We start from the raw sequence: 25,719 nt of genomic DNA on the forward strand, positions 1-25,719 counted from the left end.
TAGTTGCTGCAGTCATTCTAAAATGAGTCGGTTTTTATTAATACACAATAACAGAACCAAAACTAATGGTGTAAATAGTAAAGAAACATTTTTTTTAACTTTTAAAATATGTTAGGGAAACAGAACATAATCTTTTTTTTAAAATATATTTTTTATTGATTTTTCAAAGAGGAAGGGAGAGAGATAGAGGGCTAGAAACGTCTATGAGAGAGAAATATCGACCAGCTGCCTCCTGCACAATGTACATGCCCTTGACCGGAATCGAACCCGGGACCTTTCAGTCCGCAGACCAACGCTCTACCACAGAGCCAAACCGGCTTCGGCCAGAACACAATCTTTTTAAAACAATAAGAGAATTAATACTTTTTTCCTTTGAATTTGGAGCAAGTCTCAAATGGACATTTTGGTATGTTTTAAATTTTTAGAGTGTTTTTTATGTGTCAAGTATTAATATCACATATTCCAAACTAAACCTTTCTGGAGTTTGAGCTAATGTTTGGTTATTTGATCACAATTAATTACTTTCTCCATTTTCTAGATACGTCTTCATTTTGAAAGAAAAAGAAAGGGAAGAGAAAACATAATGGCAGAGTGTAAATGAGAGTTTCGAGCTATAAGCTACCCTGTTTCCCCGAAAATAAGACAGTGTCTTATATTAATTTTTTTCTCCCAAAGTTGTGCTAGGTCTTATTTTCAGGGGATGTCTTATCTTTCCATGCGCTAGGTCTTATTTTCAGGGAACTACGGTAGCTTTGTGGAAACCATCAAAAAGATCTGAGAGGTGACATTTACTATTTGAAAAACATTTTCCAATGCACCAGTTTCACCTAGACATAAAAACAAAATCCATTATTCTTTTTATAAAATGAAAAACAGTTATTGTTGAGCTACTGATAATTGCTTGATTGCTGGACTATATAGCATCAGATCTGTCATTATTTTTTCTAAAATGATCAAAGCACAGTAGCAACCAACAAATAATAAACCTCATAGCAAGTATACTTTAATATTTGCTGGAGGAAGAATGTATTAGCTTGCCAGCTCAGTTTTTGATGACAGATAATTAGGTTAGCCCAGCAATGTAAAAGAACCAATACTACAGAAAACCAAACCCTCCCTTCACTTAATTGTTATGTCTTTGTTTTCTTTTCATATTTAAGAAGTTTCTTACTCCCTGCTAGCTCTTATTTAAAAAAAGAAGAAATGAAGTTTGTAAAATTACTCAAGGGTTTTTCAAAGACTACCCTATATTAAGTGAAATAATTTGGCTTGTCAAGAGTAGAAATTTCTCACATTATTTATGTTGTTTATAATTTATAATATTGGAATATTTTATACATGTTGGGAAAAGATTTGCTTCTGTCTTTCATCAAACCCTGTGAACTGGAGTTGTTTGCTGAAGGGCTGGCTTTATGCAATTTTTCAGAGTAGAAGAACACTCAAATGAGAGAGCAATTTGCCCTTACTGATTTACTTTTATCATGGCCCAATTCGCCGTCATTCCTGAGATAAGAGTGCACTTGGTTCTCTTTGGTCCCTATAGCAGTTGTCATAGTTGAAATAGACTCATTTTATTAATTCCATGACCTCTTCAAACCAGTCTTTACCTGCGTCCCTGGATGCTAACCAAGGGCACATATATGGACACAATAAAGTGGTGACGGTCTGGGGGAGAGGGGTAGGTGCAGTGTCTGTGTGTGTGTGTGTGGGGGGGTGTTATTGGAAAAAAAAAAGAAAGGGGACATCTATCATACTTTCAACAATAAAGAAAGAAAAAAGACATTGCTTCATCAATTTGTCATTAGGTGAACATTTACATTTTCAAGGAAACACTGAGTTCTTAAAACTTTTGAAAATGATGACTCTTCTAATTGTATAATATTTACTTATATAATTATAAACAACTTTCCTATTATTTAGAAGCATATACACAACCCAAAATTTCAGAATTGTAAACATTTTTTTTTAATTCATACATCCTTCCAGTCTTATTTGGTGAAGTTTCTCTTTTTGACAAGGAAATATCAGTAATTTCAGTACCTTAGAGTTTATATGCACAAACCATCATTTATGTTTACTCTACTTCTTTCCTTGAAACAAATCTTTTAAAGATTAATGGCATTTTTTTATCCCTTACTGTTGAAACACCCCTGCCTTCTCAAAATCATCTCCAAGAGACTTCATTGTTTTATTTTTTTTTTTTTACAATGTATTAGGTTTAATCATTACATAGCCCCTTCCTCACATAAATAATCATAAATTTTGAGTTGTTACCACTTGGGCAATTGAGAAGTTTCTCTATATCCATCTGCAATCTCATATCTTAATTTAAACCATTTTCCTTAACTTGATTTTCATTGGAAGCAGAGTAAAATAGGTTAATCTTACTCATAAAAATTCACTTCTCAAAGTCATATCATACTATGAATGAAATAGACCATACAGATCATTTATTCAACATAATTTAATATTTGTTTTATCTAATATCCTTGTCACAAAGTTTACTAAGTTCTTTTTAAAAACTTGCAGTTATATGAAATATGTTAATTAATCTTTGGATAACTGTGAATGCTAAAAAATTCTTATGTTGAGATTATTATTATACTTGACTAGGAGCCCAGTGCGAAATTCCTCCACTGGGGGGCGACAAGGAGGGTTGTCTGAGTATGATGCCACCTTTTCCCTCCTCTCCTGTGATAAGAGTCAATATTTTCTACGTGATGAAAACTCTTCAGGAGAGGATTTATGTCAGTTGGGTTACTTTTGGAGGATCTGTCTTTAGGTAGAGAAGGGGAGCTCAGAGAGAACCTCTCCCTGAATTTTCTGGTTTTAGAGTGCCTACAGCTCAAAATAATGTACAAACTGGCATATTTTGGACTGGCATGTACTAAATTGCAGTCATATTTTAGGGTTATATATTCTGCCACCCTTCAGTAGAAACTGAGCTAAACTCTGGTTAAGACAGATGTGATAGTGTTTTCCTATTAATCATTAAAAGGTATCTTGGCAAGGATTGGGCTTATTGGTAAAGAGAATTTGAAGTGTCCACCATTAATGTGGAACAAAAGAGGGTTGGTAACCATGAAGTAGCTTATATCTTAAAGAAATGTTAATTACAGTTTCTCATATTAGTTTAAAATATCCCAGAACATATGGCTAACTCTTCTACATTGTTTTTTTTTTAAATATTTTATTGATTTTTTTACAGAGAGGAAGAGAGAGGGATAGAGAGTTAGAAACATCAATTATAGAGAATCATCGATCAGCTGCCTCTTGCACACCCCCTACTGGGGATATGCCTGCAACCAAGGTATACGTCCTTGACCAGAATTGAACCTGGGACCTTTCAGTCTGCAGGCTGACGCTCTATCCACTGAGCCAAACCAGTGTTGGCTTTACATTGTTATAATATTTAAATAATGGTTTACTATAATCCTCAAGATTTTCTTTTTTATCTCCATATAAATTAATAAGTATTAAAGCTAATCAGTGTATTCATCTTTATTTTAATATATTATATATATTCATGGTTATTTTAATATATATTAAAGTTCTAGATTAATTATTTTTAAATTTTTATTCATCTTTTTATAAATGTTTATGAATATTTTTAATTTAATTTAAATATTTCAAAGTGCTAATAGTAATTTTTAACTGTAATCCCATTAATGTCTTGTGTTAGTTGCGTTCTGCCCTGCAACAATTACACATCATGATGAGATTTAACAAGCAAATATTTTATTCTGTGAAATACTGCTGTGAGAAAATTGAGGGGGGAAGCAGGTTAAGGCCAAGAGACCCTTCAAACCTCATGCATTCTGACACTGAGTGAAAAAGAGGGCGAGAAGATTGTATAGAAACATCCTCTCCTACTGTGTCTTTAAGTGACTGCTCTGTCACTCAAGTAAGGTTCTGCACAATGATCAGTCAATCCTCATTGCAAAGTGAGATGTCAAAGAAACGCTGTGTCTCCGAGGAAGGCCCTGCCTTAGCAATTCTTTTCTCAGTCATTATCTGTACGCAGCCCCTAGGCAGCATGACCTTTATAGAAACACAGCAATAGACTTGCGGGCATAGCAACTAGGTGGGTCCATGTGCTTCCAGTTGCTGGAGGCTATGAGGCACACTCTCAATGGCCACCACCTGATGAGTATCTGATAAGAGGTTTCCAGGCAATTACCTACTTGGATCTTCTGTAAAATAGTTATCCTGTCGTAGTCAGAAATTTCATTTTATGTATTTTTTATTGAATCCAGACAGAAATATCAAAATTCTAACAGTAATTCAAACACTTAATATTACCTTAGAATACAGTAACTCTCGTAGTCGAGTTATCATTCGGAAGAATGACATTTGCCCTTCATCTCAGGATGCTGGACTAAGACTTATACACACTGAGATCCACTTGTCATCAGTTTTACAGATAAATATCATGAAAGGTCAATACGTCTGAAATAGATCATAGAGTCTAAATGTGAATATTGATTTTGAATGGGAAATGCAGTATCTGACATAGTTTATAAAATATTTATTAAAGACAATTAACTTTTCTGAACAAATTTGCAAAAACAGAGAAAAAGCATAATTTAAAATCCAAAAATCTATTTTTACATATGTTGCAAAATGAAAACAATTTTATAAAAATGGCCAAAGAAATGGTGAATGAAAAATTCCAGTTTCATCTCATTATACAAGAGAATTAAAATCACCCTACATTGAGGAATGTTACCATCATAAACTACACATAAGTTTGAACTTCAGGATTTTGAGAAAAGAGCTATTGCTCTTAATTTCAAAGAATTTTAAAAAAGATATATGTAAACTATTAGTATAATATAAAATAAACTCACAGGTAGAGACTATCACTTGTTTGCTAAGGTTGTTTTCTATTTTAATTTAGATTTATTGTCTACTATGAGAGATGATTTTACCTGGAATTAAAATCTCCTGCCATTTTATGGCATTATTCAAATCTTGCCTTAAAGATAATAGATTTTGCCTCTTTATTGAAAGAGTGACATTTTACAAATGACATTTCTCACTCTGACCCCATGGACCTACCGTGTCAGAATTAAGCATTATCCAAAAGAAATCTGAAATTTTAGATAAGTTCTTCAGCTAATTCTATAGTTTTAAAGTTGAAAGCCAATGAATAAGACAGAAAGATGAGATAAACTCCAGTAAGAACAAAAAGTGAAACAAACAAACATACACACCCTAGATTGCAGATTTAGCTATAAATAGTATTTTGAACTAGAAAGGTGTGTGACTAAGGGCCAAAGATTTCTCTTATTCAAGATGAAGACACTTCATGGATCTGAATAGAAGCAAAACTCCTAATAGTAAGCACACTTTTAAAAAGTTGTAAAAAAACAAACAAACAAAAAACAACAGTGTGTAACCATTTGCTCCTTTATCAGTTTAAAATCTACAATCCATCTGAAAATTTCTGGGAGAGCTGGTGTCTCTCCCCTGATCTATGCCTTTTTAAAACTGTTATTCTTGGTTAGATATGTAAAATTATACCACCCTGATAAAATTATTGCAAAGGTACAAATAATAGGAGTTCCAGTGAGTGTGTTTTTTCCTTCCTATTTTCATTAAATTCCCCAATAGTAGATATAAAAACAGTTTCTTAATCAGTATTGATTTACAATTATATTGAAACCAAACATGTCAATATAAATTAGATTTGATACTCAGTAGAAAGAAAGCAATAGAGCCAGATTGAATCCCAGTGTAATTTTATAGCATCTATTTACAAACACTTTTGTATCATAAACTGCATGGCATTTAAAATAATTAGGAGTTTTATGTGATACGTATAATATGTACTTTGTTGTTACTTCTTAAACCCAACAATGAAAGTAGATTTTAAATTGTAGAATAATTGTTTCATCTATATTTATACTATAAAAACTGCTTCTAACCATTTGGAAACTAAAATTTTGTTATTTTAGTATAGTCATTATTCAAATGGCAAAGATGTTAAAAAAAAGTATTTAATTGAGAGAGATTTATTGTAGTCTACATTTTCAAAATAAATACTTAATGTGAAATGTTGAACAGTTATCTATGAATTAGTTTATAAATCCCTAAGAAAATTATGTTCTAAGTATTTTGCATATAAATTCTATATCAGTTAACTTTACTGGGTTGTACTTTTTTCTGCAAAGATTTATTTCTAAACAAGAGATTTGGAGTCATTTTGATCAATTTTCTTCTGACTAAATGCAGCCTTTTATGGTAGATTCTTACAAAGTTATATGATTCACCAATAAAAGTTAAAATCTACAAAAGACATGGAGGAAGTTAAATATATATTGCAAAGAATTCAGTCCAAAAAGCCTACAGATTATATGAATTAAATTATATTATATTCTGGAAAAGATAAAAATATACAGAAAGTTAAAGAAATCAATGGTGGTAGGTTCAGTGGGATGGAAAAAATGAATATGTGAAGAAAAGAAGATACTTTTGGTCATTAAAACTATCATACTGGCCAGGATCAGTTTGGCTCAGTGGATAGAGCTTCGGCCTGGGGACTGAAAGATCCCGGGTTTGATTCCCGTCAAGGGCATGTATTATACATTGGTTGCAGGCGCATCTCCATTGAGGGGTGTTCAGGAGGTGGCTGGTCGATGTTTCTAACTCTCTGTCCCTCTCAATTCCTCTCTGTGTAAAATCAATAAAATATATTTAAAAAAACAAAAACAAAAAACTACAATATCATACTGGAATGGTGGATATATGACATATGCATGTGTCCAAGGTATAGTACTATATAACAGAAAAAAATGATGCCTGATGTAAACTGTGGACTTCAGTTAATAATGTGCTGATATTTGTTCATCGATTGTAACAAATGGACCACACTAATGCAAAACATTAATAATAGGGAAAATCGGGGATGCATATGGAACTCTATACTTTCTGCTCAACTTTTCTGAAAACCTATAACTACTCTAAAAAACAAAGTAATAATTAAAAAATATATATGCATCTATTTTATATATAAAAGTTTTTTGGGGGTGAAGAAACTGCAAATAGTAAAATAATAAACTAATAAAATTTAAATTTGATTTTAATCATAATTAAGCTTCTTTAATTGAATTATTTAGTCTCTAGATAAGAATTCATTTAGGTAATTTTAAGATTTCAGTCAAAATCTGTGAATTTTGTTTAAAATGACCAATAAAGCCCAAAGTGTTGTCCTTGGGGGAATAATGGGAGCTAGTGATGTCACCAGGAATATGTCAGGAACATGGACATGGAACCCAACTCAGGACAAAGCTTGTGAAAGAACCTCTGCTGAAGGCCCTTCCTGGAGGCGTTTTTTTTAAACAGCTGAGGTGTCCTTCAGTAGATGATTGGCTAAGGAAGATGTGATACTTATATACAGTGGAATGCTACTCAGCCATTAAAAAAGATGAAATATTGCCATTTGAGACATGGATGAATCTTGAGATTATCATACTAAATGAAATAGGTTGAATGGAAAAAGTCAAGAACCATATGATTTCACTCATATGTGGTATATAAAACTGGAAGCAACAAATGAATAAACAAGACAAACAAACAAAAACTCACAGACAACAGCATGATGATTAACAAGGGAAAGGGGGTAGGGAGATAGTAAAGGGTACAGGGTGCCAAAGATATGGTGATGGAAGGAGATCTGACCTTGTGTGGTAAACACACAATGCAATAGACAGATGATGTATCATAGAATTGTACACTTGAAACCTATATAATTTTAACCAGTGTCAGCCAAATAAATTTTTAAAAAGTAAAATAAAATAACAAACCATCTGTCTCTCCAGTGTTCAAAGTTCACCTCTGTTAAGGAATGTTAGTTTCCTTGAGCATGCTCTTAGCAGTCTTTTTCTAGACCAATGGTCTGCAAACTGCAGCTAGCGAGCCACTTGTGGCTCTTTGGTCCCTTGAAGAAGTGGCATTAGAAGAAGTTTAAGTTTTAAAAATTTGGCTCTCAAAAAAATTTTTCAATTGTTGTACTGTTGATATTTGGCTCTGTTGACTAATGAGTTTGCCGACTACTGGTCTAATAGACAATGGGATTCCAGGTGATCTTGTGACTCTAACTTCCTCAGTGAAGCAGTGCCTTATCTGTGTTAAGTGCCTCTCATTGTAAAGGTGCTTTTTCTTAGTTATATATCAGCACTAAATCCAGCTTCAAAAAGTAGAATTCTTGAATTTCAGACACTCAGCAACTACTTGTTTTGAATTAGAAGGTAAAAAGTTAATTGGAAAAGGGTAAACGATGCATTGTTTATGTAAAATAGATTAATTGCAACTATATCAGTTAATAGCAGGAGAAATTGTTTTGAAAAAAATATCTTTGAGGAATTTTTTATTTGGCTATTATTATTTGCTTCTGAAATTAATCAATAGGTTGCTATTATACTTAACAGAAATAAAAGAGGGAATGAGAACTCAGATTATATCAGGCTCAGAATGACTGAACCAGAAACCTCCTTTCAGATAGTTTACTCTAAAAAATATAAATTATCAGCCCATAGATGATGCTTTAAAATATAAACTTTGGTTGGTTGCCAAAATATAAAAGTTTATTGAATTCACATAAAATTTTGAATTTACTTTTCCACTTTAAAATCACAGTGAACTTGCACTGTTGCATAGTACTCTTATTAAGTGGAGCATGCAATGTGACCAATTCTTTATTTTCACCCCCTTTCCTGTTAATTTATGCTCAGCTCATTTTATTCAATTTTGTTATCTTTCTATCCTCTCTGTCATCTGATTTTAACAGTCTTGATTTATACCAATTGCTTCATTTTGTATTGAAATTATATCTGATTTCAAAGGAAAGATGTAATTTATCCCAATCATGTAACTTGTACTTTACAGGGCATAAAATAAAATGTGTCCTGTCTGGCAATAAATAGAAATTTTGTAATTCAATGCTCATTATCATAGAGATCCACTTAATTCTAGCCTGGAGAAAATTGCATTTTTATAGTATGTTTTGATTGTGTTTTGGAACAATTAAGACAAAGGTTAATAAGGAGATACTTTGTCTAGAAGTAAATCTGTTTTAAACATTAGTAACAATAGAATATTAAATGCTTTTACTAGTATGCATTGCATTTAAAATCCTTCTTAAATTATACCAATTAAGCTGAACTGGGTTGGCTCAGTGGATAGAGCGTCAGCCTGTGGACTAAAAAGTCCCGGGTTCCATTCTGGTCAAGGGCATGTACCTTGGTTGCGGGAACATCCCAGGTGCGGGGTGTGCAGGAGGCAGCTGATCGATGGTTCTCTCTCATCGATGTTTCTAACTCTATATCCCTCTCCCTTCCTCTCTGTAAAAAGTCAATAAAATATATTTTTAAAATTATATCAATTAATTTGTCCAGTATTAATCATTTCTATCCATATTGTACAAAATACACTAAAATATTATTTTTAAGTTTGAAGTAAAAGATGGAATTTTTTTAATATTAAAGTTTAAGATACATTAGCTGCTGACTTTATATTTATGTACTTTATAAGGATCAATTAATTGTGGAAAGTACAAAATTTAGCTTTTATTTCATGCATTAAACAAGACAGACAAGTAAATAATTTAAGCAATACTTAATTCCATTAGAAGTAATTAATTTGGTTTATGAAAATTACTGCAAAATATGACTAACATTTTTTTCTAAATGAAACTTAAATTGTATGTAACTTGATCTGTCATAAGTTAACAATTCATTGCTTTTAATAGTCAAGTCATGTATATCAGCTATATAATTGCATCATAACAATATTAACACAAACTTAATAAGTTAAAACAATACGTATATCACCTGGAAGTTTCTGTAGCTCAACAGTTGTTCACCTCTTATGCTCTCTCTCTGTTCCATAGACTCACATAGTTTTGAATCAAGATTAGGGCCAGGGCCAGGGTCTCATCTCTGACTTGACTAGGTAGGGAGAGGTCCATGATCAAGCTCATGTGGTGTTGATTGGATTCTGTTACTTGCGGGACGTAGGACTGAGGGCCTCAGTTCCTCACTAACCATTGGTCATACATCATCTTCAGTATGTTGTCATGCAGACAATTCCATATGTTCACTTCATAAATCCAGCCAAGGAGATGGAGTCTACTAGCAAAAGTGAAGTTACACATTCAGATCTTATGTAATCACTGAGGTGAGGTCACATCTACTTCACCAATTTCTGTCCTTAAGAAACAAGTACTAGCTCTCTGCCCCTTCTGAAAGGGGAGAGGAATACTCAAGGGAAGGAATGCTGAAAGTGGGAGATTATTGACAGCCTTTTTAAAGACTACTGTGTTTCCATAGCTCTCTGATTTTAACCTTTTTCATATTTTTATTTCCTAATCACCATGATAAGCCACTAAGCAATGTGATAAACAGAAGAGTGTCTTTCTAATCTAAAGTAGCATACAGTTTATTCACAATCAAAGCAGTCCATCAAAACCAGCCTAGTGTCACTTTTGTAAATGCCTTCCTTTTTGTAGTAGACTACTATTAATTTTAATTCCAAGTCACCAAAAGAATCCTTATTTTACTGAGCTGAAGCTATGATAATGACTAAATAAATTTCTTATAGAATATAATTATGTTTCTTAGGTATCTTAAGAAGTGTCTATCAAGGCCCGTGGTCTGCAAACTGCGCTCGTGAGCCACATATGGCTCTTTGGCCTCTTGAGTATTGCTCTTGCACAAAATAGATGGCCTGGGCGAGTCTATTTTGAAGAAGTGGCATTAGAAGAAGTTTAAGTTTTAAAAATTTGGCTCTCAAAAGAAGTTTCAATCGTTGTACTGTTGATATTTGGCTCTGTTGACTAATGAGTTTGCCAACCTCTGATAAGCAAACATATCTTTTTCTAATTTAGTTGGGACTATTTGATTGGAAGTGATAGGAATCTTAGGCAAATGAGAAATAAAAGAAAAATATAATTTTTCCATGACTGAAATAATGAGCTTACCTAGTTTTAAGTATAGCAGCATTTAAAATATTAGTCCAAGAACAGGGATTTTATTTTAATCCCATCATTTCATTTGTGTTGATATTATGCTCAACAAGAACATTACTATAGAGTACAAACATTAAAATTCTAGCAAAAAAATACAAAATGAACACCTTATTTTCTAAGTAGAGGCCTGGTGCATAAAATTTATGCACGTGGGTGGGTGGGGGGTTTGTCCCTCAGCCCAGCCTGCACCCTCTCCAATCTGGAACACCTCAGGGGATATCCAACTTCTGGTTTAGGCCTGATTCCTATGGGCAATCAAACATCCTTCTCACAATCCAAAAATGCTTGTTTCTAACAGCTTGTCTGCCTGCCTGATTGCCCCTAACTGCTTCTGCCTGCCAGCCTGATCACCCCCTAACCACTTCCCTGCCAGCCTGATCAACATCTAACTATTTCCCCTGCTGGTCCGATCGCCCCCAACTGCCCTCCCCTGCTGGCCCAGTCGCCGCCAACTGCCCTCCCCTGCCAGCCCAGTCACCCCCCAACTTCCCTCCCCTGCTGGTCTGATCACCCCTAACTGTCCTCTCTCCTCTGCAAGCCTGATTGCCCACAACTGCCCTCCCCTGCCGACCATCTTGTGTGAGAACATGATAGTCAATTTACATACCATCTCTATATTATATCTGAAAAGTAACAGTAACATTTCTGGGAACAGATTTCATTGGCTGTTCATAAACACTGAGCAAAGAGGATAAAGTGTCCTCATTGGCCAGAGAGAGCTAATGTATTTATCCATATCTCAGGGATTGGTCAGCCCTACCCAAACCACTTAGAATGAGAATGGAGGAGGAAGCATTATCCAAAGCAAATTCTGGATGCTGTTAACAAAAGAAGACAGAAAGGATGTAGGAGAGTAAAAAAAATAGTTATTGACCATGTAATGAATATATGGACCACCATTAGATGCTGCAACATCTGTAAGATATAGCACTTTATATTTACATAACTGAGTGAAACAATTATGTGGACTACAGTCCCAAAGAACATAGCAATTTAGACAAGATGTTTATAAAGGGTTATGTGTAATTACAATTGCAAACTATATTTGTGACTCAGTGCATATATATATATATATATATATATATATATATATATATGAAGCCTAAACTACCAAACGACCAGTAGACTGGTTGCTATTACACGCACTAACCACCAGTAGATGCTCAAGGCAGGAGCTGGCCCCTGGTGGTCATTGCACTCCCACAGCCAACCTCCTACAGCCTGTTAGCCCCAATCAGCCCCAATCGCCAGCAGGTGGAGAAACCCCACTCATGTACATACTTGTGCACCAGGCCTCTAGTTTGTTAAAAAGGCTTCAATAAAGACACAATATATATAATTGCTCTAGATTAGAAGAACTGAAAAAGTGGAAATTAAAATGAGGAGTAACATTAAAAATGTAAGTATTGAAAAAAAAATACATATGAAAGAAATGGCAATAGGATTTATCTTAGCAGTTTAAGAAACTAAAGCTTATTAGGAACCAGATGAGTTAGACAGGTTAACTAGACTACAAAAAGACTCAGAGATATTATTAGAACTTATATTTAATAATTTTCTAAATTTATTGGAGATGGATGATACAAACCTGTGAATTATAAAAGTGAGTTTATTTATATTAATTTATACCAGTAAAGTTATGATTTTCTAGTTAGAGTGATTAATATTGCATAACGAAATTGAGATTTTTGAGAACTATATAATGAGTTGTTGAAAATATATTTTTGATTTAAATGTGTATCGTAGTGTGGCTATAGCTAAGCAAAATATGTAATTTTAAAAGGGCTGTACATTTTTTTGATGCCATCTATTCAAATACTTTTAGTATAGTTAGAGCTTTGCAATGGAGCAAGAAAAAAGATGAGAAAGAGACATTTGGAAGCCATTTGCTTAAATATGATAACATCATCAAAACAATAGCAACATTTCACTCTAGCAGTTGAGATAGCAAATTGCATCTCTCTGTTGTTTTCAGTCTGGAAGGTGCTTTAGAGACAAGTGAAAAGAATTTTTAATGATATTTGGCAAATAATAAAGCAGTCATATGTGCCATCTCAAATTAAAAACAATGCAAGTGATGACATGATTAAAAGAGCCTTTGCATCATTTTAAACAATTTTTAGGGTTGGAGTCAATGTACTTTCTAAAAACTTCAGAACATGTTCACCTAAACACACATACACATAAACTAGCATTCTATTATTAAATTCAAAACTCCACCCTGGCAAAATGGGCAATAAAAAGTTAATTATTTTCTCTAAACCTGCAGGCCTCCTCCAGTAAGTGAACTGGCTGCGCGAGGGACTGCTGTGGGTGTTATTTCTGCCGCGGCCGTCAATCAGAGCATCGTGTACTCAATTGTCTCAGGAAATGAAGAGGGTGAGTAGATGTTTAGTCTGAGTTTTCACCGTAAACTAATCAACCTGGATTTGGAATTAATTTCAGATTGAATTATTGTTTGCTTTATATTTTAAAAAAGAAACATTTCCGGCTTAAATGCAATTGGTAATTATGCGCTGAATCTGATTAAAAATCCAGTTACGTTGATGAAAACGATCTCCTCCACCCCACCAGGAAATTCAAATTTCTAATTCTGGCGGTCGTTTGCTTCTCATTTAAGGATACTTTAATGACTTTACTTCCAATTTAATTTATGATACTTTCAGCCGTAAGTTATAGTTATTGTCTTCCAGGAGTCTCTTCCCACTACTTCCGATCATCTACCACTTGCATTCCATGTCATATAGTAGCTGATCCTGAAGAAACTTTAGAACTATAAATGATTGTGAATGCCCAAAGAGGCACATGCATGACAAAAGCCGTGAATATTGTGTAATATTGTTCCTCCTCAAACAGTTAAGTTAGACATGCAATTGACAACTGTAAGTAAACAAATAGCTGAGGTTTTGGTCTACCCATCACGTTTCACTCGGAAGAGGATGGTTTGTGAGCCTTAGGAATAAGTCCATAGCTCACTCAGTCTTGATGACCCATTCTTTGTGTCACTGCTATCCACAGTTAGTTGTCCTCTGCTTTTCCCTTTTGATAAACTGTATGCTTGGAATATTATAGGTAGCCAAAATGGTTAATATAGATTTATATTATTGGAGGAAGAATAAATATGAAATTAATGAATCAACATTAAGACTCTTAAGCAGCTTGCACAAAAATTGTGAAGGCCTTTTTTAAGTGTCCCAACAACCAACCATTACAAAAAATCGCAGCCCCTAAACAGTGATCAACATCATACTATTCTTATTGTTTCTTTATTTCTACTGCTATTCCTTCCCCCCTAAACCTCACTAAACTTCCTTTTTCCTTGAACTTCCAGCATCTGACTATACCTGTGATTTCTCAATCTGTTCTGGTACTTCTTTCTGTGATCCTATCAGTTCTCTTCCTTTAAAAAAAAAAGCAGAGGAATTCTAATTATTACCCTTCTTATTCCATAATGACTATTGTTACAATTTATTGATTTTTAATTTATTCAACATATATTTATTGATTTATTTAAAAAGTATTTATTGAGCACCTATTAGATACTAAGTGATCTTCCAGCCATGAGGGATAGAGCAGTGAATAAAAAAGATCCTTTCCCTCGTATAAATTATTAAACTGATAAGTATATAATATTTAGGCAGTAATAAATACTATGGAGAAGACTAAAGAGAAAAATATAACATGAGTGCAAGAGGTGAGATAGTTTACAATTTACCAAAGTGCCCTGCTCTTCATTCAAATATATATTAAATGGGAAAATTCATTGAACAAATGAACATCAGAGCAAAGTATTTGAAGCTATTTAAAATAATAAACCATATTTTCTAAATAATCACCATATTTTTTCCTAAGGTGTTCTTAGCAGGGCACTAAATCTATGGAATAATAAGATGCATTTAATCATAAAATGTATAATAATTTAATAAGATAATAAAATAGTTAAACAAAATTAAACAAAATTAAATAGTTTATTTAAAACAGAATTTCTAAAAGTCTTTAGTATGGTAGAAGACCATTTGAATCTAGGGTGAGGGGCATGGTATATATTGCTCCTAAATGCAACTGCTCACAGAAACATTGATTTCAAGGAGAATCTCAGAAAAAAATAGAATTCCAAGGCCTGTGATTAGGGTAATACTGATATTTATAATTTCTGGAATGTAAGTTTCCCAAGAGCTGAAATATAGTTTCCAAAAGCCAGTTTCTTATCCCTGTATGCACTACTACTAAAAAATGTGTTTTGAACTCACAACGCCTTTTAAGAATTGTTTTTACTTGAAGTTTGAAAAAAAAAAATGACCAAAAAATTACATTTTAATTCTAGGAAAGTTTGGAATTAATAACGTCACGGGTGTTATCTATGTGAATGACCTTCTGGACTATGAAACAAGGACAAGCTATGTACTTCGAGTCCAAGCTGATTCCCTGGAAGTGGTCCTTGCCAATCTCCGAGTTCCTTCAAAAAGTAAGTTATATTATTTAAAGATTTTAAAATAAATAGATGGTGTTTCTGCTCATCTTACTTTAATTTAAATATATATAAATATATATAAATATATATATTACAATTAATATACCATATTATATTAGTTTCAGGTATGTAACCCTATGATTCTGTATTTATATGGCTTATGAAGTGATCACCGTGATAAATTAAGTGTTCATCTAACACCATAGTGTATTAGTAGTTATTACAATATTACCATGTTCCCTATGTTGTACTGTACCTTCTTGTAAATACTCTTTAACTTCCAATTTGTACTTCTAAATTCCTTCTCCTTTTTCACCCATCCCCCAACCCCTCTTTCACCTAGCAACTGTAAGAATGTTCTTTGTATGTATGAGTCCACTTCTGTTCTCTTGTTTGATTATTTTCTTTTTAGATTTCGCATATGATTGAAATCATCTGACGTTTTTCTTTCTCTAACTTATTACACTCAGCACAATACCCTCTTGGTCCACTGTTGCATAGAGCAATATTTCAGTATTTTTTAGGGCTGAATCATAATCTATTGTGTGTTTGCACTACTTCCTTATCCATTCATGTAGTGATGGACACTTAGGTCTCTTTCATATCTTGACTATTGCAAATAATGCTGCAATAAACATTTGGGTGTCTATGTCTTTTTGATTCTGTGTTTTGGGTTTCTTTAAATAAATACCCAGAAGCTCCACTTCTGGGTATTTATTTAATACCCAGAATGCTCCTTTGTCTCTGGTTATAGCCTTGTTAAAACTTACTGTGTCTGAAATAATTATTGCTACCCAGCTTTTTGTTTACATTTTTATGAAATATCTTTTTCCATCCCTTCATATCAGATTGCATGTATCTTTCATTCTGAAGTGTATCTCTATGAGGGTCTTATTTTGTTATCCATTAAGTTATCATAATATGTCTTTTAATGGGAGCATTTAATATACTTACATTTTAAGTAGTTTTGATAAGGTATGAGTTTATTGACATTTTATTATTTATATTTTTAGTTGTGTGTTGTTGTTGTTATTGTTTTTCCTTTTTCTTCTTAAAGAAAATCCTTTAATATTTCTTATAATACTGGTTTGATAGTGATGAACTCCTTTAGCTTTTCTTGTCTGGGAAGCTCTTTATCTGTCACTCAATTATAAATGACAGTTTTTCTGGGGAGAGTAATCTTGGTTGTGCGTATTTGCTTTTTATCACTTTGACCATTTTATGCCAATCCCTTCTGGCCTGCAAAGTTTCTTTGGAAAAATCAGCTGACAATCTTATGGAAGCTCTTTATAGGTAACTAACTGCTTTTCTCTTATTGCTTTTAAGATTTTATCTTTGTCTTTAACCTTTGGCATTTTAATTATGTGTCTCGGTGTGGGCCTCTTTGTATGTATCTTGTACGGTACTCTCTGTGCTTCTTGGTCTTATATGTCTATTTCTTCCACCAAATTAAGAAAGTTTTCTGTTGTGCACTGTCCTGTTGTAGTTGAGCCTTGATTGCTGCTTGCATGTTCCTTGGAGCAATTGAACGTCCAGGCTGATTTGTGGCAGGGAATAGCTGTGACTGCAGCAAAGGGGCTGCTGTGCAGAGTCTGACCCCATGGAGCAGGACTTCCTTCAATGGGGCTTTGGTGCCCACCAAATCTGCCCCTTTAGGTGTGGCTTGTGGATGTGGTTGGTTATAATCTGGCATGGTCTAACGATGTCCACCAGATGCACTGGCTCTGGGGCCTCCCGGGAGGTGTACAGTCAACCACCACTTCTGTTCAGCCAGGGTCACCTAGCATGAGCTACAGAGCAGTTTGAAAATGGCTGCTATTTGTGCTGGGCTTGAAGGTACCCAGGAGAGGTCAAGCTGTGGACCAAACTAGCTGCCACTAGTGCCAGACCTGAGGCCATTTAGCAAGATGTCTGTGGTACACAGAGGCCAGATGCTGGTTTTTGCTTGTTTGTCTTTTTGTTTGTTGATAGAGATTTTAGGAAAATCCAAAGCATGAACTAAGAGAGGCCATTTGTATGGAGAAGCCACCAGAAATGGCTTGGGTGAACCTGCAACTTACATGGGGTGGGGTCTCAGGGAATCACCAGAGCTGGGTGAACAGTGTTAGCTAGGGTGGTGGAAACTCAGATTTGATGTTCATCTACTTCCTTAGTGAGGATAGGGCTCAGCAAGGGAACAATGCCCTCTGCCAGCATTTCTGTATGGGAGAAACCTGTCCCTTCAGTCTTGCCTTGATGCCATCCAGAGAATTCAGTTTCTCCCTATATGTTCCTGGTGCTTTTCCAGCTGTTGCCCCAGTGCTGGAACTTAGAGCAAGTGAGTCTGAGTAAGTACATCTGAGGCTCCTTCTAAAGGAAGACCTGTGACTCCAGTATTCTTCAGTCTTACTCAGCCACAATCCCTGCTGGTTTTCACAACCAGAAGGTTTAGGGACTTCTCTTCTCAGCACTGGAGCCCTGGGATAGGGGTTCTGATGTAGGGCCAGGACCTCTCACTCCTCAGGACAGACCTCTGCTGCAGAGATATCCCTCCTGATTTTTAACCACCAGAGCCCTTTTCATGTCTTTCTTCCTCCTACCAGTCTCAATGTGGCTTCTTCTTTAGATCCTTAATAATAGGACTTCTGTTTAGCTAGCTTTCAGGCAGTTCTGAATGATGGTTGTTCTGTAATTTAGTTGTAATTTTGATCGGGTTGTAGAAGGTTTTGAGTAACAAGTGTACTTGCACCGCTGTCTTGACTGAACTCGGCTTATTTTCTAATGAAATCCACATCTGAAAGTTATCAGTGAAAAATAAAGAAAGACCGTTAATATTAAGGGATGTTTGTCCATCTATTTTAATTTCTAAAATATGACAATGCTGACAGTGATTTCATACTCCTAAATTGTCAAGGCAATAACGTACTACTTCTAAAGTTTGTGTACAAAATTATAGAATACCATCATTATCTGTGTATGTTAAATTATAAACATTATTTCATCCCACTGTGATGTTCAGGCTAGCCTCTGGAATGTAGCATAACCACTAGATATTCTGTGAATTGTGTGGCTTCTGGTACTTATATATTTTCTTATAATAGAGGAAAACACATCTTAAAATTAATGACTAACATTTATCATAATTTATATGCTGCATTGTCTGTAATTCACACCCATTTCTAGGAGATGAGAAACATTAGTTTCACTACAAGGACATAATAAGGAAAGTTTAAGTGATTTCCTAAATATAACACTTGTCAGTAAATAAAAAGTTGAAGTTTTAGGCTCACAACTTTTGACTCCAAAATCTTTCTTCAGCATTCCAGTTTCATATAGTTCATGCTCACAGAGGAACAAGTAAAAGCCACTTTGTAAAGGGGGCCGGCACAGATTCTAAGAGCTGTTACTAGCAATGGATAAATTCTATTCTTTTCCATTCACCGCTGGATAAATTCTACTCTTTTCCATTCACAGCCATGATGCTCCTTTGCATTTAAGTAATCCATCTTCCTTTTTCTTTTTCTTTTTCTTTTTCTATAGTCACATCAAAATTTTTAGAATCTAGGAAACCCAAGAAAACCAAATTTAATATATCCATAAGAATAGTCATATAGAGTGTGAAGAGTGAAACAGGATCTGAAACACCTATCTTTTACTCTGGGGCCATTTCTAGGCATTTTATCACTCCATCAATCAACATTTTGAGAAGGGGAAATTGGAAAAAAGAAGAGAGCATGAGAGCTAGAGCACACATATGGATGTCAGAGGGAGAGAGCCCAGGCCCCGTAAGAGAAAGGAGAACAAGATGGGAGTAAAAGGCTGGAGATGCATTATAGAATTTTCTGTCTCAGTTCAGCTCTTGATCATAAATACTAAAACACACCTTTGCATTTACTTCAAATCTCACTTACTGATCTAATGTCGAGGGCTGCACAGATACAGCCAAATCATTTTAAAGAAATATTTTTCAAGAAATATCTCTGATTTCTATGATTAGAAATATATTTAGTTCTTGTATATGAACATAACTACCCTCATTACTGTAATTTGAATGTAAATCTAAGACTAATAATACAATAATTTACCTAATGCACTCATGAATGCTTATATATGCCCTGTTATGCATGTAGAGGTATTATCAAATAGCCAATTTCATGAAATATGTTCTTGGAAATGCATAAAGCCTAAAAGATAAATGTTTATTCAATGCCCAATTCTTGGCTATTGTTATTAACATTTCAAGACTACCCTTTGCCTCTTGAGTGTAAAGTACAAACTCATGTGTTTTTAACACATTTCACTTATTAAGGACTGTTAATGACTTATAATCAATTCCTAGCCATTGGCTATGCAAATAAGATTATTATGTAAATTAAGGTTAATTAATTGTCTAAAGGTTCGTCCCTTCTTCAGAATTAGCTGCCCTTTAGCTCTTCCACATATCATAGGAATATAATAGTAAACAGAATGGATTTAATTCATTAAATAACTATTTTATTGTGGTTTCTTCAAAAAGTTACTGATGAAGCTATTTTTAAAGTAAGTTTTACAACTATGCTGTAACTAGATTTACTATTTAAATGCAAATTAATAATTAAAATAAGAAAATTTTGGAATTCATTTCCCAAATTTGATAGCAGCAGTATTTAAAACATTTTAATCTTTTAGTATGGAACATTTCAAACATAAAAAAAAAATTATAGAGACTATTACAATGAACCTCACTCTGTCAATTTCCCAGATTCAATATTATCAAGGCCTGGACTCTCTTTCATCCCTACTTCCAATTGCTTCTTCACTCTATTATATTAAAGCAGAGCAGAAACATAATATTTCATATGTAACTATTCCAATATGTGCCTCTAACAGATAAGTACTCTTAAAATTTATCACAATACCCCTTTTTTTTTTACTCCTCTCCCAATTAAAAAAATATATCACTGGATATCAAGAAATATCCAGTTAATACTCACATAAAAATTTATTCACATCAGAATCTAAATAAGATCCATATATTATAATTGGTTAATATGTCTTTAGAATTTCTTTTAATTTATAGGCTTCATCACTATTATACCTTTTTCTTCACCTTAATATTTATTTTTTCAAAGAAACTAGATTTCTGGAGTCTGAGTTCTGATGACTGTTTTCAGTGGACCATTTCATATTTTTATGTGTCCTTTATTTCCTAAAAATTGGCAATTAGGCCCTAATCAGTTTGGCTCAGGGGATAGAGCATAGACCTTTGGACTGAAGGGTCCCAGGTTCGATTACAATCAAGGGTATATTGTACCTTAATTGTGGGCACATCCCCAGTAGGGTGTGTGCAGGAGACAACTGATCAATGTTTCTCCCTCATCTGATATTTCTAATCCTCTGTATCCCCACCCCCTTCCTCTCTGTAAAAAAATCAATAAAATATATATATTTTTTTAAATTAGCAATTAGATCTGGATTCCTGATTAGATCATTTAAGGTCCATGAATGTTGATAAAACACAAACAATTAGTGGGCCTGAAAAGAAAAACCTTATTACTTATGAAAGTATTATCAGGAATATCAACACAGCAAGGAGCATAATGGCACAACACCCTAAATTTCACACCCAAAGTGTAAGGCCAGATGATAGCTGCACATGATCTGCATGCACCCCAGAACTCTGAACTTAGAGACTCTGCCACTTTATAGAAAGAAATCATAAGTCTTTCTCAAACTGCCCTAGCTAGTTTGGCTCAGTTTGGCCTGCGGATTAAGGGGGCCCGAGTTTGATTCTTTCTGGTCAAGGGCACATGCTTAGATTGTGGGCTCAATCCACATAGGGAGTATGCAGGAGGCAGCTGATCATTGATCCCTCATTGATGTTTCTATCTCTCCTTCGCCCTCTTCTTTGAAGGGGGAAAAAAAAAAAAAAAAAATATATATATATATATATATATATATATATATATATATATATATATATATATGAAGAGGTAGTCTAAATGCTAGACTACATGAGGCATCCCTACAGACTTTATCTCACTTTTAAAAATTGCCAGCTGTATAAACAGTCCTACATTCCAAGTAAAAAAAAATGGTCAGGGCATTGCAGTCTTGTTACATTCAGCAAGATGTATAGAAACGCAAGCTGCCGGAGGTATAATGCCTCCCAATATCTGGCTATCCAAATCTGCTGTCTGTTATGAGAGAGGATTCCACAAGATTAGACATTATATTGTCACCTTAATCAATTTCCTTAAATATTTAAATACATTTTTTAATCCAAGGATATTTGAAATATTTGTTGAACTAGTGGAATTGTTTCACGGTTGATGAACTTGGGAGTTTTGTAATCTCTAACTTTCACATTATGTTAGCTGTTACCAAGTTAATAATTTTCCTTCCATTGCTTTAGATCTTTTTCTTCAGATCTTCTAGATACCTTTTTTTCCCTTTCCTAACTACTGGCTTTTATCTTTTAAACTGAACTAGTCAATTTTAGAAGTAGTGGCAACATAATAAATATATGATCAACCGAATGCATGATGAATAAAATAACCCAAAGTAACTGAACACATTTTTAAAGAGCACATTTTTTCAAGAATTTATTTTTAAAAAATTATATAGAGAAAGCTTAAGTAATTTTGGTCTACTACTTCATTAGATTAGTGTTAAAATAAAAGTAGTAAAGATAAAATATATCTCAGTAAATCTAAAATATAATATTCTCTTGTTTTCTATTCAACAATCTCTAGGGTGAATACATCACTAACTATTGGTTTAGAACCTACAGAGATGGCTGGTGGCAATACATACATAATTCAGCTTAGTACAGAAGAGGGAACAACCAGCATATGAGTGATCAGAGAAGAATTTTCAAATGGGTTGCCCTTTGAGCTCTATTCATAAGAATGAGAAGAAAATGTTTGAAAGGACAGTTCCAAAGACAGAAAGCATATATTAGAATTGACAAAAAAAACAAATAATAAACTGGAACTTTAAACAAAAGTACCAAGAAACAATAGACCTAAAATTACCAAGAAATGTGCAAGAAATAGATAACAAATTATCAAGGATATTTAGCATAAGAACAAAGAGCACAACAATTAATTGTGTTAAACACTCTTACTCCCAAAGAGAATAAAAAGGGTCAAGCAAATAGCTTTAGAAATTATTCTGTGTGAAATATTCCTGTGGGGGGGAAAGTCATAAAGATGTATTTGCATTCTTTTTCACAACATGCTCATTCCCAGAAGTGGGGGAGTATTGTAATATATATTCTTCCATCTCAAGTTCAATGTTGTCAATGAGTAAGACCACTATGTATTACTGTGTGTTAAGGGGCACAAAGTCTTTTACAATCTCTTCTCCAAACATAATATTAAAATGGTTATGAGATTTTATTTATACACTAGAAGCCTGGTGCACAAAATTTGTGCACGGGGGGGGGGGGGGGGGGGGGGGGGAGGCTGTCCCTCAGCCCAGCCTGCACCCTCTCCAATCTGGAACCCCTCAGGGGATGTCCTGTGGGATCAGCCCTAAAGTGGCAGTGGACATCCCTCTGACAATCTGGGACTGCTGACTTCCAACTGCTTGTCAGCCTGATCACCCCCTAACCACTCCCCTGCCAGCCTAATCACCCCCTAACCACTCCCCTGCCAGCCTGATTGATGCCTAACTGCTCCCCTGCCAGCCTGATTTCCCCCAACTGTCCTCCCTGTCTGCCAGGTTACCCACAACTGCCCTCCCCTGCTGGCCTGGTCACCCACAACTACCCCCCCTGCAGGCCTGGTCCACCCAACTACCCTCCCCTGCTGGCCTAATCACCCACCACTGCCGTCCCCTGCCAACCATCTTGTGGTGGCTATATTTGACCACATGGGTTGACCATCTTGTGTGTTGGTGCAAGGGTCAATTTGCACATTACCTCTTTATTATATAGGATTTCTAAAGCTAAACACATGGAGGCAGTGTTCTTCCATTGGCCCCAAAATTGATTTTTTTGAACTGACAATAATGTGCTATCAGCCATTCTTAATTACAGTATAGATTGTAATATATACATGCATATGTAATATGATGGAAAATCATCTTTCCTGAGGAAAACATTTTTATTGCTTCCATATGCAATTAGTGGATTCATGTCTGAGACCTCTTAGGTAACCCAGATGAACTAGGTAAACTCTAGAGCTGAAAAGCTATTATGATGGCTGGAGCAGAAGGGCAATAACAGCTCTGTTAAGATAAGCCTGTACTCATAGAATGATGAAGCACAGTGCCTGTGAAAGTTACCCATGGTCCAGATTCGGGACACATGTCAATGATAGTTTTTGTAGATCCTGTTTAGCAAGGTCACCTGGAGGAGTGATGGGAATGCACAAAGCAAAAGCTGGGGATGGACTACTGAATTTCTACTGAGATGACAAGTAGAAATCATTGAAATGCACTTTCAAAATCAAGTCACTGCAGGAGAGCATGCAGGAGAACATTGAAAAGTGATCGTCTTATTAGCACTGTTTTAACCTGTTAACCAGGGAGTTCCCTTTTTAATGACGCAACCTGTAACGGGTGCGTACTCTTTCACTAGGACGTCACGCCCAGAGGACATAATTTCATTTTTTTTTTATACTCAATGAAAATAAATGAAATATATATATTTTTGTTTATTTATATATATAAAGCACAAAGGAAAATACAAAATTACAAAAAAATAGAAAAGGATGCCAACAAAAAAAAATGGACATGTCGAATTAAAAAATTATAAATTTTACAAACAATGATAAAGATTACAAAAAATAGCCGAAACCAGTTTGGCTCAGTGGCAGAGCGTCGGCCTTCGGACCTAAAGCTCCCGGGTTCGATTCCAATCAAGGGCATATACCTTGGTAGCCGGCACATCCCCAGTGGGGAGTGTGTAAGAGGCAGCTGTTTGATGTTTCTCTCTCATCTCATCGATATTTCTAACTCTCTATCCCTCCCCTTTCCTTCCTCTCTGTAAAAAATCAATAAAATATTTTTAAAAAAAGATTACAAAAAATATATACCGTCCCTCTCGGGGCGCAACATATATTTCAAGGACGTATTCATACGTCCTACCCGTTCCCGATATTGTTTACATTTGATGTATTTATAGGTCCTGCTCCGTTAATAGATTAAACACAAGTCTGACCCAAAAATGTTCAGCCATTTCACTATTTAGGTTGAAACTTTCCTTCTTACTTTACTGATCTTTCTTCCTCAATCACCAATGCCAGATGATGGCAGCTTCAGTGCTGAAAAGAAAACATCTACCAGGCCGGGCTAGTGTGGCTCAGTGGATGAACATCAACCAATGAACCAAGAGGTCACTAAGCAATTCATGGTCAGGGTACACGCCCAAACTGTGGACTCAATCCCCAATAGGGGGCGTGTAGGAGGCAGCCAATCAATGGTTCTTTCCAGTCTAACTCAGTCTCTCCTGGGTTTAGAATAGAATGCTATTTTAATGTGGAATAATATTTATCTTTATAGCTCAATTTAATACAAGGATTGCTACAATTGAAGTGCAATTTTTCTTTTATGCAAAAGTTATAATTATAATACCTTTAAAAGTGGAAGAAAACAGTCATAGCTTTCTATAAATAATCTCCTTGTGTTTTGACTCTGTAAATGGCCTTTCAATCAGGAATTAAAGGACAATTAAAGTAACCTTAAACTGGTGATAAAACAACTCAGATGCTATTTATTTCATTTTATGGTTTTGCTTTAGGGTACAGCTCGCAATACATCTCATTTTCTTTATTCTTCTAATTCCAAACAGAAGGTCTGTGACAAACAATGCTGATGATGCTTTCATTGTGATTAACTGACTTACAAAAGCATTCCTCATGGTAACAACAATGGAGTATGTCACATGTCATTTTTTCAGTCCTAAAATCCCAGGTATTTTCAAAACCTTGTATCTCTGCTATAAATAAAGCAGTGGTAAAAAGTAGATTTACAATTATAATGCAAATAAATAATACACTAATTAATAAATAAGAATACACTCTATTTTGCAACTATAAATCTACTTTTGCCCATACCTGTACAAGGTCAGCATTTAAAAAACTATTCACACCTTATTAATTTAAAAATTGAAGACTATTTTAAGAAAAGAGTTACCAAAATATCCATTATGACTCTTCTTTTTTTTTGTCACAAGTAGTATAGGCATCTTATTTAAAGGCACAGTTTGAAACAATTACATTTTTAATAAAATAAATATTTATCTGTCCAAGAC

General features: G+C 34.6%; 1 protein-coding gene across 2 annotated transcripts in view; it reads left to right on the top strand.

Annotated features, from left to right (window-relative positions):
- PCDH15 (protocadherin related 15) overlaps positions 1 to 25,719 on the top strand; it is a 613,865-nt gene that overhangs the window by 496,744 nt on the left and 91,402 nt on the right. For both annotated transcript variants that reach the window (XM_045581870.1, XM_045581869.1), the window contains exons 24-25: positions 13,299 to 13,408; positions 15,354 to 15,494. In XM_045581870.1, coding sequence (XP_045437826.1) covers positions 13,299 to 13,408; positions 15,354 to 15,494 — 251 coding nt within the window. The remainder of the gene's footprint in view (positions 1 to 13,298; positions 13,409 to 15,353; positions 15,495 to 25,719) is intronic.

This window comes from Pipistrellus kuhlii, unplaced genomic scaffold (assembly GCF_014108245.1).
Source record: "Pipistrellus kuhlii isolate mPipKuh1 unplaced genomic scaffold, mPipKuh1.p scaffold_m20_p_15, whole genome shotgun sequence".
In the NCBI taxonomy this organism is placed as follows: domain Eukaryota; kingdom Metazoa; phylum Chordata; class Mammalia; order Chiroptera; family Vespertilionidae; genus Pipistrellus; species Pipistrellus kuhlii.